Genomic DNA, 26,115 nt, shown 5'->3' on the forward strand with positions numbered 1-26,115 from the left:
CATTCTTACCCAGTAAAGTACCATAAAAATTACTACTGGCATGTTTTTAGCATTCTCTTCTAGAGCTACCCTCTGCTGAGAGTACATTTCCAAGCACAAAATAAGAGTGCAATTTTACAGAAGAGCTGACTATGAAGAATTTAAGTGAACTGTGACCGGAGTACCACGCTGTCATACGTAGTCTGCGTCACACTGCAGTGTAAGGTGTAATGCAAATCATTACACTGAGTCTTCATCACCATTTGAAATATATAAATACATTGCCTGTTGCTGGTCAAAATCTTGCCATTAGACAACCATAACTGAACATCTATCTGCTTCCCTGTCCCAAGGTAAGATATCCATCACACCGAAAATTCTGGTTTAGAAAGAGCCACAGGAATTATGTAAAAAGAAGTGCGTTACTTTACTGCTAGCTTGCCAGTACCAATCATTTTCCATCATCAGGAAACACTGTATTTCAGGTGCTGAACGTTTACCAAACGCACTGTTAGGAGGACAGTTTTGAAAACGATTTCGTAAAACTTCAAAAACAACCTCTAGTGCCTGAGGTGCCCTCTAGGGCCCAACGTTCACAATATACTTTTGAGAGCTTTTCTTCTTTTATCTTTGCTATTAATTTGAAAATTGCAACTTTCACAAGCACAGTTCACTCTCCAGAAAGGAGGGAAAACAAGGGGTATCAATATTTATTAGTATCATTGGCCCACCATTCACAAGGCATTATCTTTAATATTGTAAAATTTCAGATGTTTCCTCATCTTTACTTTAGCCAAAATATTTTCCAAAAATAAATTTTGCTTTAAAACCCCTCATATCATACTCTTAAAAACCTGATAACAGGGTGTGAAAATCACATGAAAAGCAATAAATGACCCGTTTTTATACTCAAAGGCTTATATATTCTGTGAAATTCCAACTACACAGGTAATACTCTATTCATTCAGTATTTGTTTAGTAAAACACAAACATAATGAGATTTTCAAAACTGCTTGGAGGGTTTCCCTGAAGCCCTCCATAATACTGCACTATTTCTATACAGCTATTCTTGGGAGACGCCTAGTCGTGGGTTTTACAATATCTCACAGATGGTCTTTTCAATTAGGGTGAAGTGAGACAGAAACCAGGTTACATACATCTAATTTTAAAAGACACAATTCTAAGGCTCTGATTAAGGACAGAGTAATATTTTTTTTTCTACAGGTGCTTACAATATGTACCTGAAGAACAAAAGGAAGAAATGGAACCTTAAGATTTCTAACTGGCAGAGAAAACAAAAGATACCATGATATAAAAAGACTACCTCTTTCCAAATATTATTTAATTTTTTTGTTGCGGTTAGAAGCGGTGAAGAGAAAGTACATTTCTTTTTATTAAGAAAACACACGTAATCATTTTAAAGCGCTTATTGAGGTGAGCGGAAGTTACTGTGAATGATGGCTCATACTGTACCTTTCAATGTCAAAGGGGAAACAGAACTTGGGCACAGTCTGTAGTACTACCTGCAAATGCAAATTAAAAAAAAAAGCTTTAGAATATTTTAAAAGATGCAGTTAAAACTTTTTCCGAGACATTTTCTTGGGGGCAAAAAGTTTGGTTTTTTTTTTCTTAGGAAAAATAGCACAGGTTCCAAGACTAAAATAATTGATTATTAAAAAGGAATTAAGTTGGTGCTTTGGCAGATTGCACTGACAATGCCACGGAAGCCCCAGGAGGGAAAGGCCTGGCCTGAAGGGTATTAACACCCTTCACATCCCCGCTGGGATCCCCTTCAACAAGGCCATATGGATTTTACAAGAAGCACCGCACCATATGGGTAAGCTACGTCTGCTGCTACTTGTACCACAGACTAGCCACAGGGACTTCTGACAGATCCTGGCTCAAAAATATAAATGTTGTTTCAATTAAAATGCAGGCAGAGAAAAGGGAATGAAGTTGGCAGCAGAATGAATTACTGAGAGGTAAAACAACTCTACATGTCCCATAGTAAAATGGTGTAAAAGAAAAAAGACTTTCTATAGCTAAAGGAACACATTTGTATGTTTCTCTCAGTAAATTCAACAAGAGGAACATCAAGTTTATCTCAAATAACATTCTTTTTAAAAAATGTGTATCTAAAAATAAGACTTTAAATTTAAAACAACATAGCTTCTATTCTATGCACTTTGTTTATGAATTGCCTCATATGAAAATCGATGTGTTAACTGAGCACAGAAAATAACCTATTGATTTTGAAACCTGCAGTGATTTTATAGTCATTATAAATAATTTTAAAAGCTTTTGGAAACCATACACATTAACAATCATAATAAACACAAATAACTGCCAGACACTTGGCAAAAAACGGAAAAAGATCCATTTCGTTATATATGAAAAACAACTGAAAATTAACTCTGATTCTAAAATTAAACTTTAGAATTAAAGATAAGTTCAAAGCCAGGTGATTTTACAAGACAAAGCAGAGATTTATGAGGCTGTTTCCTATTAAAAAGAAAAAAGAGCAAATATCATCATGCAGTAGCTTCCCCCACCAAAATTACCACCTCTTTACCAATAATATTTACATCCAGAGAAAATATTAATATCTGAATATTTAAATCCTCTACAGAAACATAATCCTGAGTATTTTAAAGTAGAATCTATTAAGTTCTTGTAAACTATAGACTGCAATTAGGTATTAATCATCTAACATTATAAAATTCCAATGGCAACACCTAAGAAAGCTTCAAGAGCCTTACGATGCTGAAGCAGAAAGAAAAGCATCATGTAATAAAAGCAATCTTCTACCTTTAGGGCATGGTACCCTGGTTTGCTTATGAACACGTACCTTTAAAAATACGAACACAGACCCCATATTTAGAAAAAGTTCTTTTACTATTGAAAGCATTCTGCTAAACGTAATTAAAAGAGCTGCTAAACTTGAAATAATTTAAATTACTGAAACTAAAAACAGTTCATTTGACCATTGCTAATCCTTGTCTTGTGCTACAAAAATGAAGCCATTTACCATATTCACTCCGCATATGAACACTATTTTGATATCACCCCACCAAGTTCACATAATTTCTGTAACAATGCAGATATTCCAAACTCACTGTCTACTTCTAAATATCCCCAAATTGGCAATATATTTCACATCAATTTTTTAAGACTCAAACTAAGAAGAATGTTTCCCACTTAGTTGCTCAATCTTTCACACCCTCCCCCGTCCTCCTTCCACACGCAACACACAGGCACACTTCTGCAAAACAGCCTCAGCTCGCTTCCCAACTGGCAGAAGCACCCCTCAGGGGACAAGTCTTTAAACCTCCGCACTCTTTAAAATTCAACCAGCCAGCAGGTCTATAGACTAGTGTATAAACAGTATAGACAAAAAAATCCTCTCTCAGCTTATGTCAGTGACAAAGCAACTCAGCAGTTGACTGTTCCTCCCCTGACAGTATAAGCTGGGTTTACACAGATCAATAGCTGAAAGTCCTACCTTGCTCCCAGGGCTCAGTTTTCTTCCTTAATTACAGGTGCTATTCAAACTGAAGTTAAAAAAGAAGAGAGCGAGAGAGAAGGAGTTGAAGGGAGAAATAAGATACATGCAAATGGGACTTTTTGGATCCTTTCAGCAATAATGTTAATTGAAAATTATACTTTTACATGAATTGGAAGTGTTCATAAAGTCTGATATTTCCATCATAAAGTGATTTTGGTACCACACACACATGCACACACGCACAGTGCTGGACTGGGATTCACAGATTTATGTGAAAGATTTAAGATCATACTCTTCCAAAGTTATGTTTCTCTGTTTTCTACAGGCTTTGTTTTCAGGAAATACCTAATTTCCTTGGCCAAGAAAAATTATTTGAGTTTTCAAGATCACCTTAAGTCTCCAAAATATTTTATTTTTATACAAAAGAACACATTGACTAAAATGTCAAATGTTAAAAATAGTAGTAACAAAAAGAATGACGTAGAATATACAATTATGGATAGCAAAATACAAAGGGCATAACACATATTATGTATATGCCCTAAAAACAACAAATCTACAATCCTATAAATGACTATAGAGAATGACTGATGAAAACGTATACAACGGGGTGGGTATTTTTGTACTATATCCCAGATTTGTATTAATAAGCATTACAGTCAAATAAAAGAGAAGAGAGTAAACTGCTAGTGTTAGAGAGGTTTATTAACTCTTTATCCCATGAGGCTAATGTTCAGCATTATAAATTAATCAAATAAAAGTGGAGAAAGCATTTAAGAATCTACTGTTTGAAAAAAACTATAATATGTAAAGTTTGCCTCCTGATGAAAGTTCAATCATTACAAAGGTCCTGGAATTTCTCAGAGAAAAATCTAAGATGTAATGAGCCATGTCATTGTTGAGATCAGTTATTGTTTTCCGCTTTCTCCACCACTTCTTCCCCTGCCTCTAAAGTTCTATATACTCCTCTCTTCCATGCCAATAAGCTATAACTGCCTAGTCCATTTCGTTTTCACCCACAGTTCCAGCACAACTACCAAATCTCATAGTCTTATAGTTTAGGTATTTCGGACTCAAGGATTATATATCTAACTACTCTATAGTATCAATTTCTGACACCTCAAATTCAGAATATGCAAGACTGAAATAATTCTTTTAGTAGTAGTTCTTATCACCTAGAACAGCAGCACCATCTCCCCAGTTACCCAAATCAAAACATGGTGGTTGTCTAGACTCCTTCCCTTTCCTGACTGCCAAGTAAAATCAGTCATTCATCAAGTTCTTTTAATTCAAGTTCATAACTATCTTGCTCCAGAGCTTCTCAGTGGGAGGGCGGTAGGAATTAGAAAGAAGACAGGTGTTAAGAATCACTTGGAAGGGTTCTTCAAAACACGTTTGATAGTCTACACTATAGACCCCTAAGAGTCTTGACTCTAACTTAGTTTGAAACCATCCATAATTAAGGAATAAGACTAACTGTATCAGTTCAGGGTTCTTAATATATAAAGAATAGTTATTCTCTCGCTGCAAAAGTGACAAGGTATAATTGTTCAGGACTGATTAATTCAACATCTTCTTCCAGGACTCAGGAATCTGCTCTCCTTCTGCTTTGCTGTCCTGAGTTTGCTGGATTTGTCCTCAGCTACCTCTACTCATGGTCACAAATTTCAGCTGCCGGAGTTCAGTGTACCACATGAAGGCATAGCAGTGTCCAGTGAAAGCAGCATTTCTTTCTGTTAAATCTTATCAGTGAGAAAACTTTTCCCAGAAGCCCCACGGCCTGACTTTCCCATTATATTTAATTAGCCAGAAGGTCATAGCCACCCCAAACTAATCACTGGCATGGGAAATGGTTGTCTATCCTTAGCTTAGCCTTGGAGCAGTTAGAAAGAAGTCAAAATTCAAACGTACTCATTTTCCACTAACCATGAGGCATGTGATTTTAAATAAAGAAGCTGGAATATCAGATTTTCTTTCTTAAGACTCCTCACAAAAATTTTAATCAAGTAATTAAATGTATACCGAAGCTCTCAGGAAAAATATAATATCATATGAGAACAGTTTTCAAATATCCATAATTTTATTCATTTCAGTTACACTTTCAAAATCATTCTGTAACAAGGGGGCTATCTGTCAAATCTAATCCTAAAAAGGTGATTACTTAAATTTGAATGTGATTTCCCCAAATAAGTGAAAATTAATAATACTATGAATTCAATCTCTTTGTGCTTTACATGGGGGAATCACCTTTTACCTCAAAAGAAGCATGCACTAAACTGCTTAGTCACAAGCAGGTGGCGTAGGGAAGAGCTGAAGTGCCCACACTGTGCATGGAGATGACTCAGGTCCCCACAGCACACTCATGGGGGCCCCACAAGATGCCTTACATTTTCAAGAGGAATACAGCTATACTAACAGAGTAATTAAGTCCAATTGTGTTTTATTACAAGATAAAAGTACATTAATATGTTAAGTTATATACATAGAGCCTCCCTTAGACACCATTTTCTTGTGTTTTTAAGGAAGTTTGTTAGAGAATGAATTTTAGACTTAAAGCCGAGGAATAACAATCAGAATAAATGAACCCAGTGTGGAATTCTTCTCTTGGTATTTACTTTTATGCACTATTTCAATTAGAAATGAATTTGCCTTTCCTCATTCCTCCTTACATTAGGGGAAGCCCAGCGCATCTGTGAGTTCTGACACTAAACCTGCATAGGCTGAGGGCTCTGCTCAAGTTATTTTCCACTTTCAAAAATTAAAGGTGAATTTTTATTGTTGGAAGATTTAAGTAACTGCCAAGAAGGAAATGCATTTTGCTATAAACATGCCTGTGCTGTGAAAACACGAGTTTCAAGGATTTGGGTTTGAAGTGTATCAGCGTTGGCAGGATGAGGAGACCTCTGTGATCTGCAGTCAACGTTAGTTTTAACCCAATGCCAGTGAGAACACCGAGGAGAGCAGAGTGGTGGTATAAAATATGTATATTTACAAGGATACAGGTAGGTTTTTTGGCAAATAAAAGGTATAGTTCCCTCATTAATTTCAGAGAAGCAGTGAAAGAAATCTACATTTAGATATATGCAAATGGTTTCCAAAGTTTCTTTGTCAAAAATTCTATCAAAAGTCACCTTCAAATTTTTATCCCTAGGTTAACTCTACCTTTTAATCAAGGACTTGAATAACAATAATCCAACTCTAAAAAAAAAAAAACACTTGGAAAGACTCCCTTTCTTTTCTAATATATATATATATATATATATATATATATATATATATATATACACACACACATATATATGATCTAATATTATATATATATAACGTCACCCCTTTCAGATGAATACCTCTTTGTTCATTCACCCTGATCTTAACTAGTAACATTTTCTAGATCAAAGGAAATACATAATAAAATAGAACACTGCCAGTTCATTTACTAAACCCTTTAAAAGCGAGTATTGAGCAGTCATTTAAGTCAAGATAAGTAGAATTAAGAGAAGTAGGAAAATACTTCAATCTTTAGGAAGAAACAAGTTTACGTCAGTCAGCCTAGAAGCTACCATGACTTCAACCCACAGTTAGATGTTATGTAGGGTGAAGGAAATAGGATTTCTGATTTTCAAAACTAGGGAGACTTAAGATTAGATCATCACAAATTATATCATCACAAAATGCGTGCCTGAGCATGTTAGATGGAAACTCAGAGTCAAGAGCACCATGCCCTCGAGTCAAGCAGTTAATATTCAAAGTCTGGCTCTTCAAGATATTGGCTATGGGCTCCATTTACCTCATCTAGAAGATGGGCAGAAGTTATCTATCTTGTAGGATTGAGGATTTATTTGGGGACTGATAGTACGATTCTGTGAGACTTAAACAGAAATTCATATAAATGACTAGACAATGACAGGCATATAAAAACCTCCTAACAACTCTTAGCTCTTTTATTAATCAGTTACTTGTTTTAAGAACTCTTACACATCTTATGAACTCCAGCAAATATTTACTGAGTAGCTACAACATGAAGGTCCTGTGTTCAATGACCTGTGCCAAAACATTAGCATACAGAGACATAAAATGATGACAAATATTTACTGAATAATTTATCTGCCTCCTTTGAAAATTTTTCATGTACTTTTTATAAATGTAGGTTCATGAGGATAGAGATATATATGTAGATATAGATTTGAATATATTTTACTATTTCTATATGATCAAACACAACAAAACCAGACTTTCTTAACCCTTCAAAGTCATACCATGTGCGCATCTGATGATTTTAACAGGTATAAGAGCTTACTTTGTGCTCCCACATTGGTATTTGTTTTAAATTAAAAGTATCTTCAAAGAATGATGCCAAAAGACATTTTTTCATTTAAGGAGCATTTACTAATAAAATTCCTTTCTCATGTACATAATAAAGGTTAATTAACAATTCTAGGTAAGGTACTGACCAACTTGAATAAAACTATCACTGGCTTTCTTCTACAACCTCAAATTAGGCCTTCCCTTGGCAAAGCTACTGTTTTGTGGTTTTGTTTGTATGTTTGTGGCAAAGATTTTGTAAAGGGTACCCTTAAAAAATGTATCTTCTCTTTCCGTCACCGCCCTTTAATCGTGCTATCCCTCTCTGTTCTTGATTAATCTTGATTTTATATTGTCCTTCAGTCTGGCAAGGCTCTTGTTTCATACTATTTCTGTGGTTCTTCATACCTAGGCCGTGTGCAGATAATCCTCTTGTCGTGATGTTCGTGACACCTTCTCCATCCACCGTGAGGGTCACACATTAGAGAACCGAATTTTGTATTACAGATGACAAACAGGTAAAGGGTATATTTCAGAGCAGTAAACTGTAATTATGCTTTTTTCCTGGTCCTGCCTTGAACCAAGTTCAGAATTATGCCTGAACTGCTAACTTTCCCTAGACAGCGAATCTTGTGATACACCAGATGAGAATCTTATCATTTGTCTGATGCTTTAAGAAAGAATAGAATCTTTAGTTTTAAAGTATATATCAAGGACTGTACACTTTAAGATGTTTAAAAATATACCTCTAAATAGATATTATATTCTGGGACCAATGATATATTTATTATTTTTTTGCCTTGAAGGTCCACAGGGTCTGTAAAATCACCTAGCAGAAACTTGAATCATGATATATTTTAAAAGTATGGAAAAATCACAATTGATTATTTAGCTATTTGGAGGCTTCGTTTGGAAGAATTAATGTATAATTACACAATTATAAAAAATTAACTGTTCTATGAAGATCATTTATCTAAGAGTATAAAGTCTAATCAGTAATCATATATTGGCAAACTCCATGTGAATTTATTTATATGAATTATTAATATGTTCATATACATTCATTTGCCATTTAGTGTGTGAGTGGGAATCCCAGACAAAAAAAAATCACATTATAAAGCAATAAGAGCGTTGGCAGGAAAAGTGAAAAATACAAGGAAGTCTAGAAGACAGACATGGAAACCAAATTTAGGGGTGGTGCTTCTGAAGAAGTGTGGTGAAAAGCTCAAGGGAAAAATAGCCTATTTAAGTAGAGAAATAAGGGAGAAGGAGAAACTGGCCAGGCTATAGAATGAGAAGAGGAAGGGAAAAAAGAGGTAAAAAATGATCTTCCCTCATAGGAAAGAACATGTACAAAACAAAGTTATGGAAATTAGAGCCAGGACAAAGTTTAGACAAAGGGTAAGAGAATGCAGCTGGAGAAATAAGCAGGGGACGGAATATATAACGCTTTTAGGCAAAGTAAGAAGTATGGATTTGAGGCAAAAAGTAGGGAAACCCATTCTTCCTGGTTTGCCCAGAACAACTTCACAGGTATCTTCTCAGAAAATTACCAATAGCTCCCCTTTTACTCTCAAAGGTATCCAAGTTATAATAAAAATGAGAAACATGGTAGCCTGGGGCCGTGGGGTGGGGTGGGGTGGGGTAGTTGACACAGTGAGTCGCCAGAAAGTGGCAAAAAACTTCCCCAAAGCGCTAAGAAGTCAGGATCTTTAAAGGAATGTGGGTTACACCAGAGTATGCATCTGCCCAAACTCATTTCACTGTAACTTCAGATCTGCATCGTGCCGTATAAAAATCATTGGTCAAAAACACTAATAAGTAAGTATCTCCGTTTGGATAATGGTTCACTCTCCTTAAGAGAAACAGGGAAGCTTTGAAGGATTTAAAGCAAGGGGGAGACACGACTGGGCTTGAATTTTAGCGAGATCACTCTGGCTATACTGTGTAGAAAAATTTAAAAAGGACAAAACTGAAGACTAGAAAATCAAAAGCCTTCTGCAATTATCAAGGTGAGTGGCGGTGGCCTGAAATAAGAAAGTCAGAGCACGAATGCAGAGAAAGGCACAAAATTAAGATACATATGGAGTAAAGATGGAGACATCAAGAGGGAACTGGTGCTCTAGAGAGCGAATCTAGCCTACATAAAAACAAAGAAAGGGGATGGCACTGGCTAAAACATACGGATAAGAGGACTGACTGTTCTGTTTTCCAGCATTACGAAGGATCAACATTATTCTTCATATTTTTATGCTCCCCTCAACAAATACTCTAATATAGTATCTTCAGGTAATCAAATCAGTAAATTTTCTCATACATGATGACAACATATCATATCTTTATTTTCTTAATGATTTATTTCAAAATATAGGTTATAGAGTGTTTAACCACTTCTAATATTATAATCACCATATGTCACTCATCAGTAACCAGAGATAAATGAAGTTAGTAGCAAACCGGGAAGTTCTAGTAGCCAGAAAGTTCTAGTAGTTACGATCACCATATTAATGAAAACAAAAGAATCTCTCAAATCTTTGGAGGCTTATTCAACTTTGGAGCTCCTCTCATGCCTAACCAGAGCCTTGGCACATCATTATTGCTCTGAAAAAAATTTGTTGAACTCATGTTAAGTAGCACTGTTTTAGCATCATCAGAATAAATTTGCCTTGGCAGACAGTTCAAGGAAATGTGACTTAAAAATCTGCCTGGAGCACCTGGATGACTCAGTCAGCTGAGCGTCTGACTTCGGCTCAAGTCATGATCTCACAGTTTGTCAAGGGTTCGAGCCCCATGTCGGGCTCTGTGCTGACAGCTCAGAGCCTGGACCCTGCTTCTTATTCTGTATCTCCCTCTCTCTCTGCCACTTCCTTGCTCATGCTCTATCTCTCAAAAATAAATAAATGTTAAAAAAAATTTTTTAAAAGAATCCTGTTTTCTTATTTTTTTTTCCTAAATAAAAATATGATAAAATAATTGCTTACTCTGTGCCAGGTTCTAACCTATGCACTTTACATATATTACGTCATTTCATCCTTACATCAGTCTCTGTTGTGTTTCCTTTTATTGGGGGGGGGGGGGAAGAAAAAAAGAAAAAACAAAGTCAAAGAGACTGAGCAACTTGCCCAAACTCACATAGCTAGCAAATGTTAGAGTCAAGACTTGATCTCATAGGCTAAAGCTTCTAACCATTTTTCTCCATCCTATGCATTTTTTTCACTTTGTTTTCATGGAGTTTCCAATATATAATCTGAAGATGCCTAAACTTGATGCCCACTTGGTCTCTATGTGGTGGATATTTCCCATATTTATAAAGAGTTAAGATTATACAATTAATATTACAGAAATAAAGTTCAACCTGTGTATGGAAAAATAAAGGGGGCCAGGATATAAAGAAATGGGGAGAAATTAGGTAATATGTAATTACAAATGTGAGTCCTACCTGCACTAGATTATTCTAGTCCCTTGAAATTAAGTTCTGAAGCAGAAAGAAAGGAAAAAAGAACAGAAGAGAAAAAAAGAAAAGGAAAGGAAAGAAAAGAAAAAGAAAAGGAAGAAAAGAAAATAATGTTTCTACCTATGATTGTTTATTATTACTGAGAATATCAGATTCACAGTAAAAGCATATATGTAACTCCTTTCAAATAACAGATTTATAAATAAAGGCTTAAGTTGATTTTTTTTTCTCCCAGGGGAGTAAAATACAAAGTAATTAAATATGAAGCCTATAATTTAAAATCTTGAAACAAAATCATGTGTCACATATCAGAACAAAGGTCATACCAGGACAAATAAATAATACTAGAGTAACAAAAGCAGAATGAAGTTAAACAAAGTTAATAGTAACAGAGGGAGTTAAGGGTAAGAGAGTATTTATCTTAGGCTCAAGTATGAAAACGCATAGATATGTCAAAGCTGTCTGTGTATGGTCAGATGGACAGGGAAAACTGTAGCTCAGAGACTAAACACCTTGGTTCAGTTGTATCTTTAATAATTCTGTTCAATAAAGTTTGCTAGACATTTTTATCCCTTTCAATCTAAAGCAAGAACTAAGTACTTAGTAATTAAAATAAAACCTTATTCAGAGATAGTGAATAGGCAGGACTAAAAAAAAAAAACTCCTGGAGCTCTGACCATATATTTTAGGTTATCTTAAATTATCCAAGATTTTTCTCTTATAAAAAATGTACATGTCCAAAATCTTTAATATGTCAAATGACAATTACTTGAAGTTGTGGTGGGGTTTTTTAAATGAATATTTCTTGCAATTCTAAACAAAAATATTATGAGCTATTATTCTGCAAACTTATTCTACCCCAACCCTTACACAACATCCACCTCTTGGAATAAAAAGGTAGTTCACACTCCCTGCTGACGTAATCTTTGGCCTCTTGCTGAGATTATAAGTAAAGGTGCCAATTTTGGTTTTAGTTCTTGTAATGCAGAAAATTCTTTCTATGAGAAATTGAACTGTGAACACTGGTTCTTTTCACGCACAGAAAGCCATCAAACAGGCCTCACCAAATAGCAATGAGTTTTGATCACTCCTAGTCTAGTCCACTTTGGCATAAATGACCTTAAAGAGAAAACACAATTTCCTGAATCTCTTGTAAAGTATTTTCCCCAATAAACCAGAAACTATATACGGTCATTTGATAAACTTTCTCAGTTAAGAAGAAATAATTCTGTTGCCCAAATTATCTCATACCTTCTATATATTCCTTACAACATGTTATTGTATTGGGATATATGGAAACCAAGAGTAATTATAAGAACAGGAGTGGTTTATTTGTAAAAAGCAGACTAAAATAAATTTGGTGAAGTTAGATTCAAGCTTTAGTCAGCTCAAAAGTAGACCTAGAATAAGTCTCTCTTTCACTGAAAATTGTTTTACAAGTGTGATATAAATTCAGCAAGTCTCCATCACTTGTTAAAAAGTTTTTTTAATATTTATTCATTTTTGAGAGACAGGGACAGAGCATGTGGGGTGAAGGGGAGGAGGGAAGAGGCAGAGAGAGAAGGAGACACAGAATCTGAAACAGGCTCTAGGCTCTGAGCTGCCAGCAGAGAGCCATAAACCGGAACCATGAGATCATGGGCTGAGCCGAAGTCGGACACGTAACCCACTGAGCTACCCAGGAGCCCCTCCATCACTTCTCCCTGTTTGATTCTTCTCAGCCTGCTGCCCCTAGTGATCTCTAATTTCTTCTCTATAGCCTTTTGCCCAGTCTTTATAGTGTAAAGATAATATTACATAATATAATATATTCCGCAATGTGTCACATTTTATTTATTCATGTAACATGCATTTATTTACTATCTACCAAGCATAAAACGCTTTGGATTATAATATGAAAGTGATCTTCCCCTTGACCCGAGGAAGCCCAGGTCTCTCCATAACCACTCTTGCTTACAAGTGTCTTGCTGAGATTCTGTATCCACTTTATCTAGACCTCCCATGTGTGCCATTTCTTTTCCAGTTGCTTCATGACTCCTCTATAAGCCTTCTCCATCCACGGTCCCCAGGGTTCTGTCTTTAGGCTTCACGTCTCCATAGGGAATCTAACCTCACTGCTAAACACAGTGGATAAAAGTCTGGGCTCTCCAGGCAGAATGAGAGATTTAAAACCTGTGTGAGACCATGTCATCATCCTCTCCGAAGGCCCCGTCAGAGGCTTCCTGCTACTTAGAAGTCATCCCTACCAGAACACGGGGCGTGTCCAACCTGGAAAACCCTTCCTTCAAAATATGCTCCTCCTCCTGATGCCTTATTTCTATGCTTTCAGACTTTTTCCCAATGTAACTTTTTCCAAACTTTAGAATCAGGCAGCAAGTTTTCTTTCGCTATACATAAGCACTTCAGAAACTAGTTAAAACCATATGGACCTCGTGTCTGCATTCACCAAAATGACCACTAGACTGCACTGTTGTCTTTTCTGGTCAAAGAGGCTAAGGGTAATGGTATGTGTTACAACTTAGTACTAGCTTCCAAAATAAGCTGCAATGTTATCACTTGTCTAGAAAAAATGTATATGAATTAACATGCAACTAGATATTTTAATAATAATTTACAATAGTAACAGAAATAATTAATATTTAAATAGAATATTTACCATCACAATTGGTTAAAATACTTAATTTTTAACAACCATCAAGTTAATTTTTAAAATAAGATCTATTTAAAAGCCAAACATTAATCAAGTGTTGTGTACCACTTGAATCATTTCTATGAAATATTATACCTAACATTACATCTCTAAGATGTAAAAAGTCTAACATATGCAAAGTCTATTAAAATGCACATAATTTAGCTTGCCCAAAATGAAAATATATCTAATAAATAATACTATTCATCTGGCCTCTTTTAGCTCTCCCTTAACATACAAATGCATTCCTTTTCTCCAAAACACAGCAGCTGGGAATGAAAGGAAAGATTTCAAATGATCATTTTCACATCATATTCCATCATCTTTTCATCAGTTTTTCCTAGCTGTTCTTTGAGTCCATTCTTTTACAAGAGGTCTCTTTTTAGATCAGTCCATATTTCCATAATCCACCCGGCTGCTTCCTCCCCCTCTCCCCAGGGTGGACTAACCCCCACATCCCCAACTATGGCTTACAACTGTCATTAAGCCTTACAACAATAACAAGATAACAAAAGAATGGGTGGGGATGAGGCTAGCCCATACCATATGTTGATCAAGTTCAACACTTTCAGCTAACAGAGAATATGTTTTAAACTTCAAATTTTTAATAGTAAAATGCTTCTTATATCTACTTATTCTCCCCAGTTGCATTTTAGGCTTACATTTTAAACATTAGTAAACAACCTGGCAATATTACTTTAAAAGAGCTTATCATCTGTTAATAATGTACTGAAATGGGGAGGGAAAATGGAAATAACCAAACAAAAAGGTAAGGTGACAACTTATGGTTAGTTACTTATTCTTGTAACCCACAAGCTTCACTCAACTATGTCAATTCCTAAAAAAGAAATCTCCCCAAAGGTATATTTTAAAGTAGTATACAGTTATAAAAAACAAGATGATTTCAAAGTAACGTATTCTATGTGAATTAATATTGACTTTATGTCAATTTTGAAAATTTTTAATTTTTCCCTCAAGTAACATCTGAAATTGCTACTTTTGTTTCCATCTTTTGTTTCATAGTTAACTAATCTTAACTTCTTCAACTAAAATTCAAGAAAATTTGAAATGTAACATTTTGAACTGGCAAACCTTCATGTTTTTATCTTATGTTTAAATATTATTTTTCTTCTCCTGACGGGAAGAATTACTTCTGATTCATCAGCCTATGTTATGTCACTTTGAAAAAACTATTTCTCAACTGTTCTCTCAAAGATCCAAGACCCCTTAGAGAACTAATTCCAGATTTACTTTGGTCAAATGTTTACTGCACAATAAAAAGTAATTTTCTGTGAAACCACATTTATCCTTTTCAATCTGCATCATCCATTATTTTTTCATTTCTGTAGTTTGGCCAGTAATGCCTGATGTGCCAAAAGGGGTTTGAATCATTTGCATAATTAGAATATAATAATTACACTGCCATAAAAAATATAAAAACCACCTCTAAAGAGCTCAATAAAATAAAAATTATTCACCTTTAAGCAGAAAAAAAAAGTCATTTCTTCACTGGCTCAAATATTGTTATCTAAAATGCATGCAGAAATACTCTTTTCAATAGGAGTTTGTTGGCTTACATAAGTCCATTTCCTAAGAAATACTTCAGCTATTAAGCAAATTTCTAAAATATCACTGCATTTTTCCAAATTAGTTTCTCTCTTTGCAATAAAATGTTAAAACTTTAGCAGTGGAAAATAGAAGATAAACATGCAGGTAAAATAGGAATGTGATTTCATTTTGCCTCAAGCGTTCTAACACCGCATCTACAAAAGAAGCAACCTTGTGTATATAAAGAAAGATGGGTAAGAGAGAAAGAATAATTATGGTGATTTTCTAAAATTTAATTTTAAGTCCTTTCCCCCATGTTGCTACTTATTTAAAAAGGTTTTACTCCACTTCTTCCTTAGACCAAAGAATGTACAAAAAAGCTAATGCTGTATCTACAAATAAATTAAATAAGAAGTAATTGATATTTCAGGGTTGTTTAGTTAGATCACTGATAAAATACTTAAATATGAAGCAAAGTATGCAAGCATGATATAATTCTCTTAGGCCAATCATATTTCTCTACAAAATTTTGTTTAATTTTGTCAACAAATAAATTTGTAAACAAATTTAACTTTGCAAATAAATATCAAGAAATCAATTTACCTTAGAAATAAGGGTTTATACATAATACATATGGTTGTAAGGGCAATGAAATAAAAATTAGCCATCATACATCAAAAATTGGTACAAGACATTTCATCCTTCCTATTTATTTAGAAAAACAATTGTTGGTATAGAATGCAATTATTTTTTGTGCGTCTGATGTGATCAACTGATAGTTAAAAATGACATAATCAAGTCCAAACAAGCAAAAGAATTCTAATTTTGAAACATCTGCATTTAAACATTCATTTTGAATATATTCAGATCTAATATTTTCAAATAATTTACATCTTCCTTATACCTGATACAAGAAACGAAATTATAAAATGTCCAGCTACCAATTTCCTTCCATTTCAAATCATAAAAGACTTTATTTGTTCTAGCCAAATCCTTTTAAAATCATTGAAAGAAGAAATACAATTGACCCTTGAACAAAGCAGCGGCTCCTGCATAGTAGAAAATCCACATATAACTTTTTTACTCCCCCCAAATTTAACTACCAATAATCTACTATTGACTGGAAGCCTTTTTGACAACATGAACTGTCAGTTAACGCTTATTTTGCATGTCATATGCACTACATACTTTATATTACTTGTAGTATATATGTGTATATATTGTATATTACTTATAGTATATGATGTACATACTACATATTACTTACGATATATATACTCCATATTTTCCATAATAACATAAACTAGAAAAAAGAAAATGTTATAAAAAAAGAAGAGGAAATACATTTACACTACTGCACTTTATTGAAGATAATCTGCATATAAATGGACCTGTGCAGTTCAAACCCATGTTGTTCAAGGGTCAGCTGTATTTCTTCTTTCCTGTGTACACAGGTTTTTTAAAATAAAAAACAGGCTTTCTTCCTAAACCATGCAGACAAAATATGAGACATCACTGAACATGAAAAGAAAATTGTATTGGTGCTGAGTATGTTTGTTTTGGAATCTGCTTAACTAGCTGGCTACCTGCAGTTATAAAAGACCTAGGAAGACACAGCTGAAGGGTCATGATTTAATGTTTTTCTGTTACTGTATAATATATAGTTTCTCACTAGTATTCACTCTTAGAACTGTAATTCGAATTGTTTTCAGACAATCCCTACCAAGATTTGCTTAATGGAATTTTTATTGTTATTGTAATTTAGAATTATTACGTAATATGTGCACTTTTCTCAAAGCATTTCTAAATGCATTTTTATCACCTAGCATGGGAGCACATACTAGGTTGCCAACATATGTTGAATTTCAATTGTTTTTGAGTTTTAATTTTTTTAATCTAGAAAGGTTTAAAAAAAAAGGAGCACACAAATCAGATATTCATCATGAACAAATACTCAGGAAGCTGCTAAATCTACGTGCTCACCCCTGTTAAGCCACATCTTTTCATTCATATTTTGATGAATCCCTATTACTTAACAGCAGTGTGAAATCTGTCTAAATTTAATATTCCATGCCTTTCTTAAATCCATTCTCTTAGATTATCTTGTTTCTATTGTTCTAAGATTAAGATAACCTATCATGAGTTTGTATTCAACTTCCCTTGGCCTATCACTCATTCATCTGGTGTTTCAAAATCCATTTATTCAGAGATTATTATGAACCAGACACCATGCTAGATGTGGGAATTGAAAAATGAGAAGATTCCCCCCCTTGCAACCTACAACACACACACACACACACACACACACACACACACACACACACACACACAGAGTAAGGGAGATAGACATATTCAAAAAGAAAAAATAGAATACAGAGATGTACCCAAAAAGCTATGGATGTGCAGACAGGTTGCTTTGGAGGTCAGGAGAGCCTTCAAAGAAGAAATAATTTTCAAGCTAAGATTTAAGAGTTAAGTAAAACTGGATGACAATGAAAGAAGAAAAAGAATGGAAATGGGCAGTAAAGACAGAAATGTCACATGCAAAAATAAGAAATGGGACCTGGGAAAGTCAGGGACATTGTATGGGGGAAATCTGATCATGCCTCTCATTTGCTGAATGAATGCCCACCCAAGTGCTTCATACAGACCTTAAACCCTGCACTGAATCCTGTGAAGTAACTATCATGTCATTCATTGCAGAGGATACTTGTTTCATGGAAGAAGGCGTAGAACTGACAAAATTCAAACTCCCAATTACACTATAAAATGTATTTATACAAGTCTTCTAATTTATTCTAAAGTCCGATGCTATCACTCTACTCCAATATCAAATCATGACATTCATTATTCTTTCTTCCAATATATTAGGGTGCCATACTCAGTAACCCTACACATACACACACACACACACACACACACACACACACACACACACACACACTTATGTATGTATATAGTAATGTCTTCCACTCATCCTTTAAAAGAGGACCAAATTAAAGAAAATACTCAGGGGTCAAGGAATGAAGAAGGCTTAAAGATCACCCACCAGGTACTCCTAACTACCAGCATCCCCACAGGAATCCCAGAATACAATGAAAACATGGCACCAATGCCACAATATATTCTCCTCCTAAATATCCTTCTACTGCCAGCTTAGAGACCTGTAACCTGCCTTCTGCTCAGTGGTGCCCTAAAAGCTGGTCTCTGACAACCTTCAATCCCAGAAATCATCAGTGAAAAGTCATACTCTTCCAGCACACCAGTTTAGCTGTCATTGTTCTATATGTGCTAACTGACGGTGAAGCAAAAGGCAACATGTAGACAGGACCTATGCAAAATATGTAAGGCAAGCTTCCCTTTCTTGCATCCCATTACTCCTTTTTTCACAAATCATGTCAGTGTGGGAACAACAGGCAAGAAGATAGAAGAAGCAAAGGTGCTTTCAACATTCCTGAAACTGAGTCTTCCTAGAATATTGTCTTTTTCAAACATGCCCATCATGTGTTAAGTTTTTCCACCTATCTTAAAGAAGAAAAAACACCTTACCATTGCTCCAAAGCTAATAAACCTTCCACCTGGAGTTGATGCATTCTCACACCTACAGCCTGTGCATTAGTACCTGAGCACATACAGTATGTTCATGACTGATTTGATTTTGTCTCCCCTACTGGACTATAAGGTCCTTCTGAGCTGGGAACTTCTTGTATTTAACTCTATTCATCTAGTATTAGAAAAAAATAATGTCTAGTGCATACTCAAGTAATATCTGTAATCATGTTATCTCTGCTAATTTTTGCTATATAAACTAATCTTTCCTTGTAAAATGGCTTCTTACTATTTTATGTAAACATGGTCTTCCCTCTTCAAGTCTTTTAATTCTAAAAGCTTCCAAAAGTATACTACATATTCCCACCAGTGGGAAAATTAGGCCAAACTTACTAACTCCTCATCCTTACTAATCACTAAACTCTTGGCTTGCTTAAATGTGTAATGTCTTCCTTCACAGACTTTCTACATTACACCATTAGTAACTTTCATGGCATTTACTACACCTAGCCTTCTGTTGCCATTATATGTAGAAGTGAATACTGAAAAAACAATGAACAACGATTTGTTCCTGCATCCACCATGTATGCAGGGAAAAGTTGAAATTCGGAGAGAGAAAAAAATATTTTCTTAAAGTCATACATTCAAGTCAGTCTTCTTCTGTCTAGTAGAAGACAGAATGATAGTTCACTCTGGACTCCCAGCCCTATCTTAAACAACCAAGATGTCCCACAGTAGGTGAATGGAAAACTGCAGTACATACAGGCAATGGAAAATTTTTCAGCACTAGAAAGAAATGAGCTATCAAACAGTAAGAAGACATGGAAGAAGTTTAAATGCATATTGCTAAGTGAAAGAAGCCAATCTGAAAAGGTTACATTTTTTATGATTCCAACTATATGACATTCTAGAAAATGCAAAAATAAAAATGCATGGAAATGGAGAAAATAAAAAAAGATGAGTGGCTTCTAGGTGTGAGGATAGCAGGGAGAGATGAACAGTCAGAGCACGGAGAAATTTTAGGGCAGTGACAATGGCTGTGTATTATAATGATGAATACATGTCACTGTACATTTGTCCAAACCCACAGAATGTACAGCACCGAGAGTGGACCCTAAGGAAAGCTACAGATTTGGGGTCATTATGATAATTGCATGTAGGTCCATCCTTGGTAAAGAAGGGATCAATCTGGTGAGCGATGCTGATCATGGAAGAGGCTATACGTGTGGGGAGCAGCAGGCATATAGGAAATTGCCGTATCTTCCTCTCAATTTTGTTGTAAATCATAATCCGCTCTAAAAAATAAAGTCTTTTTAAAAAGGTATTAACAGGGGCGCCTGGGTGGCTCAGTCGGTTAAGCGTCCGGCTTCGGCTCAGGTCATGATCTCATGGCTCATGGGTTCGAGCCCTGCATCAGACTGTGCTGACAGCTCAGAGCCTGGAGTCTGCTTCAGATTCCATGCCTCTCTCTCTCTCTGACCCTTCCCTGCTCGCACTGTCTCTCTCTGTCTCTCAAAAATAAATAAAATATTAAAAATAAATAAGTAAATAAATAAAAATAAAAAGATATTAACAAAGGAGTTCTGTTCTGAATGGTTTATAGAGAGAAATGTACATAAAGTGAATATCCTTAAAGGTCCTATAGAATAAGAAAACTGAACTTCTAAAATCTCAAATGGACTAGATTTCAGAAAAAATTCTTAGAGAATTCAAATTCACATGACTAAGATATATCTTTAGAACACTCATCTAAGGTTATTATTTGATTTTATATATATATATACATATATATATATATATATATATATATATCTTGGGTGTTTTCCCTCTAAACTCATACTGAACAAAATAACTAACATGATATAATGTTTAAGGTTATAAAAAATGCAAATTTCTATTCAACTAAATTCAATCATTATTCTGGTAAACTTATTTCAACAGTAATTGCATTTTGTTATATGTCTGTTTAAAATTTCCAAAATCTTTAGGTTACCCAAATACTAAACTATTAAATTGAGTTAATTAATGTATAATTATTGGGTACCCAGATAATTTCTAAGAAAGAATATAAAAATATTGATTACTAAGCATAATTTAAGTCTATAATTTTCTCAGTTTTGTATGCTATAAAATAGTTATGTCTTTGGGTCATGTTAATAAATGTGCTCATTTGCCCCACTTTATAAAAGATGTATATGAAATGTGTGTGGTTTCAGAAAGTTGTACTACGGGTACTCGTGAGGTCTGCGAGTCTGTTAACAAACATCCTGGGCCATGCCATAAAATTCTCAGTTATTCACCCCTCAGAGTTTTTCTTTCTCTGTGAAATAGAAATTACTTAGGCTAAAAGTTATACTTGGGCGCCTAGGTGGCTCAGTCGGTTAAGCGTCCGACTTTGGCTCAGGTCATGATCTCATGGTTCATGGGTTTGAGCCCCACATCAGGCTCTGTGCTGACAGCTCGGAGCCTGGAGCCTGCTTCCGATTCTGTGTGTGTCTTTTTCTCTGCCCCTTCCCCACTTGTGCTCTGTTTCTGTCTCAATAATAAACATAAAAAATTTTTTTTAAGTTATACTTAATGAGTGTTTAAGACTACACCAGAGGGGCACCTGGGTGGCTGGGTTGAGTGTTCCACTTCAACTCAGGTCAGAATTTCACTGTTTATGAGTTCAAGCCCCACATTGAGTTCTCCACTGACAGCTCAGAGCCTGGAGCCTGCTTTGGATTCTGTGTCTCCCTCTCTCCCTCTCTCCGCCCCTCCGCCATTCATGCTCTGCCTCTCTCAAAAATAAACATTGTCAAAAAAAGACTACACTAGAAACAACAGTGTCAGATAAATACAACTGTGTATATGCTTTTGTTTTCAAAAAATAGTTTTGTTCTAAAACAGCAACCCTTGGGCTTTTTAACCTCATATTCTTGGAACTTATTGGGGATGGTAAAGAGCTACTTTATATATATAATATATATAATTCAATATTACTGAATATTGAATACTGAAACTACATTAGAAACTAAAATGAATAAATTTTTAACAGATATAGAAATTCATTTGAGGTCAGCAATCAGAGATGCACTACATGTGAAAACAACGTAAAAATAATGGTCATCATGATGATGAAATTAGTTTGACCTTGCAGATCTCTGAGAGATGTCTTAAGGTGTCAGTGGGTTCTGAAAAATGAGAGGGTACAATTAAATAAAACTTAAAATGTGACTTTTGTCTGACTTGTTTGATAACACCTGACTCTGAAATGAAGCTTTGTTAATTATTAAAATCCACTCAACCTTGATGGGCTTGCTTCCTTGGATTACTAATGTCTTTCCCTGCAACGTAAAAGGTTATTCTTACCTCATTGTGCCTCCAAGAGAGCCAAAATTCTGTGTCTTAACAGAATAGTTTCTACACTTAATACTAAGTTTACTATGTCTTTTATTATTTAAGGGGAGAAAAAGTACAAAAGTTCATTTATGAAATAACTATTCAGTAGTATTCCTGACCATATTCATTTTAAATATTTTATTGTCACTTTACCTTAACAAATAACCAAGTGTAGCTTCTTGGATCCCATCTTACTCAAACATTCAAATCTTCTAACAGCTTTTTAAAGTTTGCCTTCCCAAACTCAGACTCTGAATATAGAAAAAATAAAAAAACTTCCAGGATATGTTTTTATAACTAAAACTATTTGGAGATTTCTAAGAGGTTCTTTGAAAAGGGGAGAGATCTGTTCTTTTACGTCATACAATAAGATGCTAGAAATAATTTGGTTTGTTTCATTTGTTATGATAATAAGTGTTCCACAAAAAAACCACTGGAAAATCAGAAGAGATGCTTAGCCTGCCATAGGTGAAGTTGTAGAAGTAAATTTTATGAATATGAATATTTCAGAAATCATATGCTTTATAGGAAATCCCTGTAGATACACCAATGCCCTTCCTATCCATAATGTGTTTTCCTCTCCATTAAAACAATGATCAAATCTCTTATGAAATAGTTCTGTTAGGTTTTTCTATATTTATTACAATTCTGGTGGTACTTTGCTCAATTATATTAGACAACAATAATATAATACTGTCGGTTACAATTTCAGTTATTATTTTAAATGTTTACTTGGCCATAACCTTTACTTCTTTATTTTAAATCCCTGGCACCTTCCAGGCCAGCAGTCCTCAACTGGGTATGCACATCAGACTTACCCATGAAGTATTACAAAAATGCATTTGTCTAGGCCCTACTCCAGACATCCTAAATCTCTTCACTTGATATTCTTGGTATATTCTTGCTTTATTATGTCTCAGGATGATTGTATGCTGTATCTCAAGATTTTCCCTCAATCCAAATTTTATTCAGCTACCTTTATAAATCAGATATAACTTTAACTCCTTTTAAAACAGACTTATTCCTTCCTTCATTTTCTCTAAAACCTTTTTGAATGGCTTTATTATCTTCATTTGTCATACAACAGAAACAACCAAATTTTCTCTTCCATATTTTACTTTTATTATGAAATCTCACCAGTCCTTTCACATTTGCTTTTGGGGATTTTTTTAATCAAAATATAGTTGACATACAATGTTATATTAGTTTCAGGTGTACAACACAGTGAATCAACGATCTGATACATTATGCACTGCTCACCATGGTCAGTGCAGTTAGCAGGTGTCACCACACAACATTATGACGATATTATAAACTATACCCCCTATGTTGTACTTTTTATCTTGTCTGTCTTATGCCCATCAGCCCCAACCTTTTACACTTGAAAAATATCAGTAACACACGACAATTAACCCTCTATCATCTACAGGTAGTTTAATTTTGGATGCTTGCCTTAAGGCTCTGCTGTAAGCTGCAGGCCAGAGTTTATGTTTTTAACAAAGGAGGTCAGTCTCAGAGCCTTGGCAAAAGGTTGTATCAGGTATTTCAAACGACTGATACTTCAAAGAACAGTCCCTTGTGTGCAGGCCTTTGGGTTGACATCGTTTAGATAACCTTCAGGCCATTCCAGTAGACTGAGGCAGGACTGCCAAGACTTGCTTTAGTCAAGAAGCAGACATTTCCATGAGACTGTTAAGGCAAAATCCAGCAAAACAAGAATTAATTGAATTGTATTGAATGAGGGCAATTTTATTGTTTAAAATATTGCTGATGCTGTTTAATGATCTATTTTCTGGACATTTAAGGAAGCCCTTCCTCCTCTTCCTACACTGTCTGTAACCTACAACAATTTAGTAAATTCTGCTTCTGCAAACTGAAATATGTTTAAGTTACATCTTATTCTCACTCATTCCTTCCCTCCCCGGTTCAGAAACTTTTACTAAGTCCCTTCATTTTTCCGTAACAATATTGTTTTCTTTCATCAATTCAATAAATCTTCCTTTCTACCAGTATATTACTAGAAAATTAATTGTACTACCAAGGCCTTCAAGTGTCATTTTTGAGAAAGAAGCTTCTTTAATCAGCCCTGCCAGGGCACTCTGAAGGAACAAAGATTACCTGTACTTATGGAGTCCACAAAGTCCCCTCAGAAAAAGCAGCCTAATGCTGGCTGCCTGAATTCAGACTGACAGGAGTTAAAGATGGTCCCTTCCTCATACACCAGGAACCTTAGCAAGCCTTGTGAATCGTGAGAAGAGAAGAATTTACCAAAGTTTTAGGCAGGACATGTAAAATCTGGGAAAGATATTTGCTTGGACTTAGTCTCCCTAGCTTTGGGATAGCAAGTAGCAGGGGATTTAAAAGTCTGATCTGAAATCCTGTATGAAAACTTCAGGGAAAAAGTTCATTTTGAAGACACAGCAATTGTTCTACACTGCATGGTTCTAGGTATGTAAAGTAAATTCATGGAGGCCTGTAGCCTATATTAACACTCTTGGTGCACCCATGCAAATAATCAGGCCGACCTTTAGGGACATGATTTATGTTGTTATCTACAGCAATCTTTCTTTGAAATTATTACACTTGCAAGAGGAAGAGTAAGACTATAGGAAAAATTTGTAAAAAACTGAAATGGAACAAAAGATTACTGGTTGTTTTCAAGGGGAAACAAGCCATTGCCTGACAACTCTTCTAGGGGCTCTGTGCCTTTCATTGTCTTGAAGCTACTTTACAATTCTGTAAACTGTAAATAAATGATAGCAATACAAATAATATGTATCCACAGACATGTCTTACAGAGGGACAACAGATTTCCCTCCTCTCTCACCTTTCCCCATGTGGATAAAGCCACTTTTATGTCTATTTGTATGTTTATTACAGCATTCCTAATTTATCTATACCCTACTGAATAATATACATTTTACTCATACCTTCAATCAATTAATGAGTTTTAGAAACTTTAAAATAAAATATTGTATCTGTATGAGAGTCATAGTTATATTTTCTTTTAAAAATTATTCGTTAATAGTAGTCTCAGATAAATTTAGTCTAATGGGTAAGTAGCAAGTATGGGAGATGACAGATCTAATAAGTGCTATGACATGGAAGGCATAAAATGCCAAGAGAACTCCCAGGAGGTACATTCAATCCAGACCTGTGATGTAAAGAAAGGGCTTCTTGAAGTAAATGACCTCTAAGCCAAGACCAGAAAGGCAACAGGGAGTGCAAGTAGATTAGCATTTCAGACAGAAAGACTCACATGTTCAAAGAGAATATAGATAAATGGTACAGAAGGGAAACTAATATTCAATATAAAATACAGACCATTTTAAAAATAGAAAGTGGAAAGAGAGGCAGAAAATAGGAAGCTAAAGATTTAAACAAAGGACTTGAAACAAGAAAATGTGATGGTGTTAAGAAGGTGGACCTCATCTTGAAGATGTCAATGGCAAGTAGTGAGTTTAAATGAGTCTTCAGGACAACACGCTCTGGAAGCAGTGTCTGGCTTGAAATAATGGCTCTACTACTTAAGAGTTGTGTGACTTTTGCTGGGTATATTAAGTGTTTTGTAGTTCTGTTTCTTAATCTGTAAAATGGGAACTATAGTGGTCCCTTCAGTTCACAGGGACATTATTAGGATTAAATGAGCAAATACAGGCAAAGTATGTAGAAACTGCCTACCACATTGTAAGGAGCCAGTGACAGTAG

General features: G+C 35.0%; 1 protein-coding gene across 5 annotated transcripts in view; it reads right to left on the reverse strand.

The window, feature by feature from the left end:
• The window catches only part of DENND1B (DENN domain containing 1B), a 252,763-nt gene that overhangs the window by 147,752 nt on the left and 78,896 nt on the right, over window positions 1–26,115 (reverse strand). For all 5 annotated transcript variants that reach the window (XM_029935406.1, XM_029935401.1, XM_029935402.1 and 2 more), the window contains one exon: window positions 1,453–1,502. In XM_029935406.1, the coding sequence (XP_029791266.1) occupies window positions 1,453–1,502 (50 nt within the window). The remainder of the gene's footprint in view (window positions 1–1,452; window positions 1,503–26,115) is intronic.

This window comes from Suricata suricatta, chromosome 3 (assembly GCF_006229205.1).
Source record: "Suricata suricatta isolate VVHF042 chromosome 3, meerkat_22Aug2017_6uvM2_HiC, whole genome shotgun sequence".
Lineage (NCBI taxonomy): Eukaryota > Metazoa > Chordata > Mammalia > Carnivora > Herpestidae > Suricata > Suricata suricatta.